Source organism: Thermobia domestica, chromosome 12 (assembly GCF_964235325.1).
Source record: "Thermobia domestica chromosome 12, izTheDome1.hap1.1, whole genome shotgun sequence".
NCBI lineage: Eukaryota > Metazoa > Arthropoda > Insecta > Zygentoma > Lepismatidae > Thermobia > Thermobia domestica.
The window spans coordinates 106278218-106290279 of NC_137465.1; the positions used below are offsets into that span (position 1 = coordinate 106278218).

Below are 12062 nucleotides of genomic sequence, written 5' to 3' on the forward strand. Positions count from 1 at the left end.
CCGATATCCGTAACCAGTCCTACCTGCAATTTACGATTGATTATCCTTACATAATGAGCTCTTACAATTATGCACAATACAAGCTGGTTAATTTACAACCTTACATTTGCAAATACTTATTTGCGTAACATTGGATAATAAACATATGATTAGCGTTGATCAGCTGATACTTTATGATTAATGATATTTCTAAAATTATGAATTTAAGATTTGTATAGTTGGATGGAATCTGAATTTAATTACCTACGATTTAAGTTAAGCAAAATAAAAAATATATAGTGGAATGATCCAGAATAAGTTGGAATACGTTGAAATAAGTCGAAATGAGTTGAAATAAGTCATGACTTTGATTTAGGATTTAGTGAGAAATTTGAAAGAAAAGTAGAATGAGTGAAAGAAACTAAGTAAGCCTATGCCTGACTTCTAATAGTTTCCAATCGTAACTGAGAATTGGAGATAATTACACCTGATATTAAATTTGATATTAACATAAACAACAAGAATACATCAAACATAATATCAATGCGAGTAATATTGTGATTTAACAATGCATAACACATATATACACAGATATTGGCGAATATAGAAAAATATCAAGACAAAATATACATAGATAAATCATAAATATGGGCATGCATACATACACAGAATACAATTTATACTCAAATATACATAATAAATGCAAAGACGTCTTTTAAAAGAATTTTTAGACAAATGTGTCTATTTTCCATGGTTTTCCTTATGTTGCAACAGTAACACACGCATATAGTCGTAGGTTGTTGTCATTAGTGTGATCTATGCGCCATAGACTTCTGATCGCTCTATTGGTTGGAGGATCAGAATAATTTATTAAATGCGGCTTTGCTTAGCCTACTTCACGGTTATTGCCAATACATACATTTTATGACAGAATGGAATGTCTGTTCCGTTTTATTGACGGATTCCGCATCTCTAACAAAAAAATGACTGATCGTGAGATTATTCGCGTTTTTCTAATTGCTAATTAACCTTTAAGATTTTTACGTCGAATACTTTCATTGAGACATGAATGCAGGTTATTTATTAAGCTCCTATGGTAATATACAAATTAAACAATACACTGATTACACTTCAAAAAAAATATCAAGCTTTGTTTTTAATTATCTTACATCAAAAGAGTGCCTGTCAATAGCTTAGATGACGCACTTTCACTTCATACAAATTTAAACACTCTAATCTGAATACTTAGATTGTCATCTTTTATCAAAAATTGCACAATTAAAGCCACTAAAAGTCTACATGTTATTTTGTTTACATTTAGTTTCTCTCTCCTTATCCGCAACTATGCATCCATAAATGACAAAAAGAAACAAGGATTATAGGAATTGATATCTCGTTAACGAGAATGATGCGGTCACTAATATCACATGCTATATGAATAAAATTGCCAAAGTGTCTCTATATTTCAATGTATGCTGACTTTAAGGTAAAAATTCTAATCTTTGATAGCTAAAGTTCGAATTATAGTATCTATTCTCAATGCGGTGAAATTATGCTTGGAAGTCTCAACTATTTCCGGCTTTAATTTTCGTACCGAGAACGTCTTGCATTTTGATTTAATGCTGAGAATTTTCTTTTTAACACCAATAAATAATTTAGATGGGTCCTACTTTTCGTTGTCACGACTGCCTTGACCACACTCGTTGTTGCCACGGCGCTGACCACTTTCGTTGTTGCCATTGCGCTGACCACACATACACAGAGGTCCTTACGTTTCCTCACTTCGCGCCTGCACGTCGAATGTCTTGGGTCCTGAGTTCTCTCCTCGGACTCCTCCTGGGCCTTCCTCCTAAACTACCAGGGGCGGCGCTCTTTGGTGTGTCCATTTCCATGTCTCCCTCAGCCTTCGTGAGCTCCCTCGTAGCTATGTGGATAGTGTACGCGCCTTTCGCGTGGGAGACCTGGGGTATATTCCTGGCGGAAGTTCATGTGATTCGGACCCCACGGTAAGCTGTAAGTCCACGTCTCATATAGCTTTGCTTCTGAACGAGACGTTAAACTCAAATCCCCAAAAATTATATTAATATACATTTATTTATATATATATATATATATATATATATATATATATATATATATATATATATATATATATATATATATATATATATATCAGGGTGGCCCAAAAGTAGGTATACACCCCTGCATTGATCTAGTATAAAATTCTAGTGTATGAGTTTATTTGCTTCGGCTGTTCCAAGCTTAAGGTATAAGTAAAAAAACATTAAGAGCAAATAACAAAGAAACGAAGTCTACCTGAAGGATAACAATAAGAAATTATATAAAATGCAATGAGCTGATCAGTACGGTAGTGTATACCTACTTTTGGGCCACCCTGTAGAGAGAGAGAGAGAGAGAGACCAATCGATAAAACCTCGTTAAACCAAACAAAATGATATGGATGAATATAAAAGCTCACGCATAGTTTTTCGAGAAAATGGGGGAAAACGACTTTATATGTAAACCTAGAAAATTGATGCTGTACGATGTCATGTCATCTATTAAGGTGAAACTGATCTCAAGTATACTGTCTTCATGTTCTTCATTGTGACACTAGTAGGATGATAGTACATAGTATAGTTAATGAGATATAGCTCAAAATTATCATTAACTCTTAAACTCTAATTTATGTTTAACTTAAGTAATGTCCCAAATTGATACACATATCAGTCGATGGATTACATAAAGCTGAACAAAATGACGTGTTTGAGGTTCCAGGCATATTGTTCGAGAAAATCGAAACTCATTTTTATGGCGCTAAAATATATGTCGTTCCTTTTCAATATTAATTGAGAGTTTTATTTTGTTATAAAATATTGTTTATTTCGAAAGGGCACAAAGCAATCTTTAAAGCGGATTGTCACTCAGAACTATCGTCCGACTGCGGTCCAAGTGACGGAGGAACTCAAGCAGCACCTCCCACTGCCTGTGCTGATAATTACAGGGTGGGGTGCTGACTGCCACAGCCAATTATTGGTGCTGATTGCCACGACTGGCGCTAATTGCCAATATCAAGGTGTTGACTGCCACGATGGCGTGCTGACTGCCACGAGCCTGAGAGAAAGTTGCTAGATGTAACATTACTGGACGCCAAGAAGCATGAAAGAAACTAGATGAACCTTAGGATCGTGTTGTTCAGACCAACACCTAACAAAGGTAAACAGGTCTCTGTATGTACATTCATGTCCAAAATTATTGTCGCATGACTATAAATATGTTGTTCTACTAATATAATTTGATAACGAATTCGCCCGGTATTTCTTATAATGTTAGTATGTGTATAATCGTCAAAGACAAGTATGTGGTAAATTTAATGTCAAAAGAGCAGTAAATAAGAACAATAAAACGAAAATAAATTTTTCTTGTCTATTAGTTACATTTTATTTTACCCATTATGATTTTCGTATTTATAATTCTTTCCCTATGAAATTTACCACAAATATACATTTCCTGATTATACACATAATATCAGTATTAAAAGTACTCTGCAAAATTGATCAAATTATATTCTTACAAGAAGGCAGTTATAGATATGCGACAATAATTTTGGACATGAGTGTACTTCAGTTTTGTCAGGGAGCGGTGCGTACAAAATTGGTACGACTTATGTATTCTCACTTGAACTCCCTATGTCAGCATGAACTGTGTACAGCTCCGCAAATTGTTTCGAGCAGCTCTTGAAAGTTCCATCAAAAAACCACTGCTGGCTGTCCCTCACAAGGGAAGTTCAGGATAAAGCACTCGCCTGCAGATATACTAAGCATGCCATTTAAAGTCCCAATTCATGCTGATTACAAAAGCTAATAAAATTCCTGTACGGTTGAGAACGGTTCGAGATATTCAACTTGGAAGTTTATATGAGAAAATGAGGATATACGCATTTATACGCGTTAAGTACAACATAATTAGTAACGAATATTGACATACGATTGAAAGCTATCGGAAGTAACAGAAAAAAAAGTGTTTCGCAATAACTAACGGGTTTGTTAGATACAATTAGTCATTACATTGTTCACAATAATCATAGGTTAGAGATGAAAATTGATCACTGTTGTTCTTCTGTTTTATGAAGAAATGACGCAGGCAAAAGACTCCCTTGCACCATGAACATTTTATATGTGCAATTGCGTTGCATCCGTCAAGGGAACAGTTCGCAGAACCAAAGCAAAAAGCAAATTCGACAAGTGATTCAAAAGTTATAGGCCTATAATTTGTTCGTAACCTGCCTTGTAGAACGCAAACTGAAGCAATCCTATGTATAGCGGTGATCGGAAGTGATTCGTATGGACACGAACTTTATTTGATTGTTTCGTTGGTACATGATAACGTCCAGATGAAGAAGTCTCATACTATGTACAAATCTCCTGCCATAATCTTTGATTGATAGGAATCAAAACACATCAAATGGTTGCACAAATCGTGTGCAATTCTTTGGTATCTTCTCAACCATTAGGTCTTTGCCATCCGTCATGCAACTTGTAATGGACAATTTGTCTGTGAATGGACCCCAGTGATCAAGCAATAGCAAGTTCAAACCATCAGGCTTCGCCATGGGAGAGAATACTTAACGCATTGAAACGTGCATGCACTCATTTTCGCATATAAACTTCTAAGCTGAATATCTCGAACAGTTCTCAACGTTCAGGAGTTTTATTACCTGTTGTAATCAGCATGAATTGGTCTTTCAAGTGACATGCTTATTTCTCTGCAGGCGAGTTCTTCTCCGAAACTTCCCTTGTCAGCTGGCTTCAGACCATCATATCCATTAAGTAATACAATAAAACAATTAATATAAACAATGAAATGTGCAAATTGCACATATAACAGAAAAGACAATCCCTTTATAAACATCCAAGTGTATGTCGTTCCACTTAGTGATCAACTTTGTAACTTATAGGATGCCACATAGATTTGCTGTGATGATTACTAAATTAATCTCTAATTATTCTCTACTAAATTAATTAATAATCATAAATTTAGTATGAGGGATTAATTCCTCTCTTTCCAAATACAGTTTCTCCCAGGATCGTGGCAGTCAGCACCTTCATATTTGCAATCAGCCACAGTCGTGGCAGTCAGCACCAATAATTGGCTGTGGCAGTCAGCACCCGTGGCAATCAGCACCTATCCAATTACAGTCCACCACGAGTTGTATGATATCGACACATGGGGTAGAGTTATACAGGCGAAATGGTTAAAAGGGACCATAAGCTTTAGCACGCCAATAGTGCTACGAACATGCAACCTGGGCCACTGATGATTGAAACCTGTAATATGGTCGAATGTCATCTTAGTTCAAACTACGGGCCATGTTTGTGTGTGGCAGACGCCCAAAGAATCATTTGATCCGCAATGCCTGCACTCACCACTGAAACATGACGGTGAATCTGTGATGCTGTGGTTCCTAATTTTCAGTGAGTCCTGTGGTGACATTTATCGGTAACATCACTGCCCGTTATTATGTCGTAATTTTAAAGGACTATATGCATCCTTTGGCCCAAATGTTGTCTCCGGGCAATGACATTATATTCCAGGGTGATAATGTGTCCATTCTTAAAGCTGGAACTGTTGCGGCGTGGTTTGAGGAAATCGGGATTAAGTTGAGCTCCTCCCGTGGCTCTCACTATCTCCAGATCTGAACATAGTTGAACATTTGTAGTCCGGTTTGGAAACATGAATCCAGTACACATTTTCGCCTCTAGTCTCTCTCACGAAACTGAGTGATGCACCGCACACACAATGGGTATCATTCACAACCTCTAAGACTCCATTCCATATAGCTTAAGAGCTGTTCCTGAGGGTGAAAGATGGTTGAAATCCATATTAATCTGATAAGTTGCACACTTTTTTCAGGTGTTTGCATTAAATTGATAAGTAACTATACTTTCTAAGTGATGTAATATGTATTTGATACAAAATGTCGCATACGTGCTAACCGTATGTCAATGAAGCTTGGCAGAAATGTAGCTTAAGACAGGTAATATTTTTTGAAGTACTTTTGTGCGTGTATCAGTACCTGTGTCCGCATTGGGGGCACCCAAAAAAGTGTGGAAATTCCTTTCTCCGAATTTTTCCGTATTTCCCGGATTTTATATTATCCGTCGGGCGTGTGTATGGTATCAGTGGAAACCTGATTCATGTACGAACTATAAATCTAAATTAATTAGGGTACGAGTAGGAGCTTGTTAAATTTATTATTATTATTATTATTATTATTATTATTATTATTATTATTATTATTATTATTATTATTATTATTATTATTATTATGTACCAGTGTCGCACTACATATATGGTTATATATATAATGTTTACTTATGTAGCCAAAATCCACTAGTGAAATCCTCACACCTAAACAATAAAACAACCCATATGAACATAGGGCGAAAAACGCGTTGTTTCAAAGTTATGAGATGCCGAAATCGAGAAAATTGTAAATTTGAGGCTGCCTAGCTCGAAAACTATGAGAGATATCAAAGGCGGTTAAAGAAATATTAGAGGAACTAGTACACTGTCTGTCTAAATAACCATGTTTCAATGTTGGGACGTATCGGCGCAACGGATTTGATAGAGGGAGTTGCGGTTATACGTTGCGGTTTCCACTCTTCCACCTCTCTCTAAAATCATGTGTGCCGGTACAACCCAACTCCGAAACATGGTTGGTTAGCTGGACGGTGTACTAGTTCCTCTAATATTTCTTTAACCACCCGTGATATCTCTCATAGTTTTCGAGCTTGGCAAAAGTTACAGTTTTCTCGATTTCGGCATCTCATAACTTGAAACAACGTATTTCTCGCCCTATGTTCATATGGACTTTTTTTATTGTTTAGGTGTTAGGATTTCACCAGTGAATTTTGGCTACATAATAAGTGAACATCCTATATATATATATGGTCCCGCATAGTGTAGTCGCTAACGCTCTCGCTTTCAGTGCGAGCGGTTCTGGGTTCGATTCCCGGTGGGGGCACTCGATCGAAAAAGTGTAAAAAGGTTTTCCAGGCCAGCGATCCTGAATGAGGTTTTCCTGGATTTTCCTCATCCATACCAGACAAATGTCAGGATGGTACCTAACATAGGTCCTTGTCTTCCTTCCCCAGTTCCCTTTCCCCGAATAATGTGTTCGCAGAGGGACGTCCTCAAAACGTAACGGGCTAACATGGCCATGGATACCGAAAGCCCAATGCCCATGACGCCCCCCCCCCATTGTCTATCCGTAGGTGTTCTTCCATGAAAAAATATTCTTTTCGATTAATTTTTACACCCCCTCAAACATATTTATATAGATTTTTAACCCCCCCCAAATATTTCAATGACGCACTTTGCGTCATAGCCCCCCTCTTTGGGCACCCCTATATATATATATATATATATATATATATATATATATATATATATATATATATATATATATATATATATATATATAAAAAATATGTCTTTGTGCTATTTCAGTAATTCAAGAAACGTCTCAAGGAAGGGTATATGTTACTTTTTGAGATATCTGTTGTTGAAGTACGTGGGTCCAAAATAATGAGGTTTTGTGTTTGAAAATTCGGGAGGCATGTGTGTATCATTCGCAAATCTGATTCATTCTGAGAGTAAATGATGTACAAACTATGAATTTGAAATAATTAGGCTATAAACAACAGGTTCCTAAGTGAAAATCTGCACTTTTTTTAAAGATATTTTAAAAGTGCTGTGAAGGTGCTGTTCGAAGATTGTGAGTCCCTCTGGTACTTGTTCTGAAATTTCTCAGAATCTGAATACTCTGATTTGACCACGGTACACGTTGTACTTTCCTCTTGACTTAAATTAAAAATAAAAAAATAAATAAAATAAAATAAAGTTTTGAAGAAAAGAACGTTTCAGTACGAAACTTCAATTAGTAGCAGCTCTTACGTTTGCTGTTATTCTAATGTCACCATTATGACCGTTCTGTACACGTTGTACTTTCCTCTTGACTTAAATTAAAAATAAATAAATAAAATAAAATAAAGTTTTGAAGAAAAGAACGTTTCAGTACGAAACTTCAATTAGTAGCAGTTCTTACGTTTGCGGTTATTCTAATGTCGCCATTATGACCGTTCTATAAATTATTTGAAGCCTTATATATCACTTACAAACAGTTGTTGACGTTTATATAGGCTACCTGTAGAAAAACACAGTCAGATAATTCAGTCTCGTAGTCTAGTTATTATTGTCGTGGACGAGGTTTGAACGACTTGAGCTTCCTGGATTTAATGTCCGTCGTGCCTAAATGGTAGCGTGAACGCTTGGTTTATGAACCTCCCCCCCTTCGCGAACAAATCTGTTCACGAACAAGTTTCGTGAACATAATTTTTCCCCGGCGCACAAGTATTTCTGGTTACGAATGCATGCACACACACACACACACACGCATGCCCATGTCCACAGTCCCACGCGCTGAGTAATGCTATTACACGTTTGCCGTAAACATTATTTGTCAGTGTTGTGTTTAAAAACTACTACTTTTGTGTTATTATAGCTCTCATTTTACTCTACCTGGTTTAGTGTTAATTATTTCTCTTGAAAAAGGATAAATAGATTAATTTTATTTATATTAATTTCAATGGGGAAAAATAATTTCGGTTTGTGAACAGCATTACGGAACCTATTTAGTTTGTTACTGAGGATCCTCTTTGCTTCGATTATAGCCCTGATGCTACCTTTCCCATTCTTCCTCTTGAAAGTGAAATATACTCTCGGAATACACGTCGAGGGACGTCAAAATATCACATTTTCAAATTGATAGACTTAACAAAAGGAATAGAGGAGAAAGTCAGTAATAAAGTGAGCGACAGTAAGATAATAACAGCTCAGATCTTTGCTTCCATGCAGCCCATTCTGTTTTCAAAAAATTAACATGATTGGATGCTTGTGACGTCAAAGTTTGCTGATACACTGACTTACTGAATACTGCCAACACTACTTTTATTCCATAACATCTTACTCATCCCATCTTCTTTGCTCAACTTGTTCTTTCTCCCTCCTGGCTCTGATCGTAAAAGCCTGCTCCGACGTCATACATGTTGGAAATGAGTGTTCAAGGGGGTCCGCATATCTGCTTCAAGGGTACTTGGGACACTGACGCCGACGTTATCCATAATCGTACACTTCCATTAATCAGACGTCTCGTTTAGCCAACAGGTTCCAAATGTGAAACGTAAAACTAAAATTTTAATTATAACACTTAGACTTAAATATGTTAAACGAAACTAACAGCTCGTAGGAACTCAAGTATAATGTATAATTTGAGTTTTCCACAGGGTGGATTGATTTAAATCAAGATTTAAATCACTTGATTTTTTTAATAAAAATCGTTGATTTAAATCGAATTCCGAAGTAAATTAATTTAAAGTGGAAATAAGTAAAATCTCGTTTCTGTTCTGTTATTTCGATTATGGAAGTTAAAGCCATAATACATACAATGAGACTCAAATGTACAGTATAGTATGAAAACAAGTTGTCATGCGGGGGATGATTAGGGAAAATCCCGTTTTGAACAGGTAACGGAGCAATCCTGGTTTCTTCTTTTCGTAACATTGGGTTTGGGTCTTAAAATCGTTAACTATTCCGACGGGGAAATCACCATCGATATTTAAGACAAATTATTTTTTGTGCGTGTCTGTTTGTTTGTTCCCAGATAATAGGGTGTGTTTAAAGGGATCCTATCCCCTCTCCATTTTTTTTTTTTTTTTTTTAATAACTAGGCGAAATTTATGTATTTCATGCTGCAAGCTAGCTCTGAGTTTTTAAAAATAGGCCCCTGCCAAATATCAGTAACTTTTGTGAAAAAAGTGTTATTTTGATAAACGTTGCTGTACCTTTTTCCTTAATGTTTAACCTTTTAAATTATATCACCTATTTTTAGGGGATAGGACAGAATCTTCATTATTCGATTAAAAAAGTACTATTAAGGCTTTTTTCTTCTTTTCTTCAAGACTGGAGGCATTTTAGAATATTTTACATATGCTTTCACGCCTTTCTGCGTTGAGGCATAGTGTGTGATGACGTCATAAATTTAAAAATATATTTTTTGTTATGCGTATTATTATTATTTTCTGGCGAGTTACATTTTGCATTCAGAAGACTGAAATTTTGCACACTCGTTCAGTGCACCCCTTAATAATTTTCAGATGTTTTCAGATCTCTGCGTGGAAACAGCGGAATCCAGAGGGGCAAAAATGTTTTTAAAAAAAGATATTTTTAACAAAAAATTAGCTTTTTTCGTGATTTTCCCGCCTCAGATGGAGACATATAAATGGTATTGTTTGAAAGGCTGCTCTATTCTGAAGAAAATGATGTACGTACTATGCTCCTATGATAAATAGGAATGTCTGAGGAAACTTATCTCAGATCCTGTTTTATACGGGAATTTGGGGAATATTTTTCGTGGGCTTACTTTTGCACCCACAAGATCGAAATTTTGCACATTTACTCAGTGCGCCTCTCGGTAATTTTTAGATTTGTTTCAGATCTCTGCGTTAAAACGGGGGAGGGGTCCACAGAGGTAAAAAAAAAAAAAAAAAAAAAAAAAAAAAAAAAAAAAAAAAGAATAAATAAATAAAAAATATACTTTTAACAGAAAATTCCTTTTTTTCGTGATTTACCCGCCCGATACATGATAGAGACATTTGAAGGACACCGTTTGAAAATTTGTTTTATTCTGAAGAGAATAATGTACAAATCATGATCCTAGAATAAATAGGGATGTCTGAGGAAATTTTTATATCACATCCGGGTCATCTGCGGCATTGTGGGAAAGTTCTTAGCTCATTATTAGTTTCCTCATCCTCACCCTTACTACTCATGATAGAAGCTTGAAATTTTGTACACACATTTAGTATTCCCCAGTTGATTTTGAGATATGTGCAGGGGATTCCAGAGGGGATCAAAATTTAAAAAAAAAAAAAAAAAAAAGTTTAAAAAATGCCGATTACTCTCAAATTTTCCCGCTTCAGGAACATGATAGGGAAATGTGAATGTTGCAGTTTCAAAAGCTGTTCTATTCTAAAAAGAGTGATGTATGTACCATGATCCTAAGATAAATAGGGATGATGCTGTAGCTGCTTGACTGAAAGTCTATAATTAACCTTTAAAAAGAGCCATAATTTAAAAGGGTTAAGAAACATTGTTTGGGATAGATATAGGTTAACGATTGTTGATAATTCAAAATTCAACCCCAATACTTTCACTTAAATAGCATAATTAGCATTTAATACTAATTCCTAATGCTTTTTCTTCAGTTTGCGACTTGTATTATACGAGGACAAAGATTTGATTTAAATAAAAAAAATGATTTTTTTAAAAAAAATCATGATTTTTTCCACCCTGGTTTTCCATCTTCTACTGGTTTAAAAAGTGTTGTTGTAGATATTAACTTATTTGTCCCTTACTTTGATGAAGTAAGAATTATTGCATAAAAAATTACGAAATATGTAGTTTTATATACCGATACGTGCACATAAGTAGTAGTTTGAAGTTTATCAGTAAGAATAGTCATTTATTTATTTTTTTAATATTCTTTTTTAATAAATAGCATGGCACTTGCCCAATCTGCAGGAAAAGTCTGAATAATGACGATAGTACAGATGAGCCTAATCAACAAGGAGCTAGCGGAAATAACGTTGTACCCAGTTTAGCAGCACTGCTTAGGTAAGCAAGTCATATTATTTTCAAGTTGTGTTTTCTTCGGTATTATTATTATTATTATTATTATTATTATTATTATTATTATTATTATTATTATTATTATTATTATTTATTGTATGAGCTCTAAAGGTAAGTTGCTATGAAAACTTATTGGTGTCACTTTTCAGAGAATCCTTCTTTCTTGTTTAGAAAGGTGGGAATGAAAGTTTTAAGGAGAGGTAAAAGCTGGAAGAAGGGAGCTAATGATCAGAATCAATTTCAGAGAGATTCTACTATCCCTTTAAAGCAATAGTTAGAAACTTAAACTGTCTTCTTTAAATGTTTTGAATAACAAGGGCTTGTCTTGTAAC

At 35.3% G+C, this 12062-nt stretch overlaps 1 protein-coding gene across 6 annotated transcripts in view; it reads left to right on the plus strand.

The window, feature by feature from the left end:
* The window catches only part of Iru (E3 ubiquitin-protein ligase Iruka), a 181068-nt gene that overhangs the window by 83914 nt on the left and 85092 nt on the right, over nucleotides 1-12062 (plus strand). For all 6 annotated transcript variants that reach the window (XR_014127785.1, XR_014127786.1, XM_081733939.1 and 3 more), the window contains exon 7: nucleotides 11600-11715. Coding sequence is in view for 4 of the 6 variants with exons in the window: in XM_081733939.1 (XP_081590065.1) it covers nucleotides 11600-11715 (116 nt within the window). In the remaining 2 variants the exon portion in view is untranslated. The remainder of the gene's footprint in view (nucleotides 1-11599; nucleotides 11716-12062) is intronic.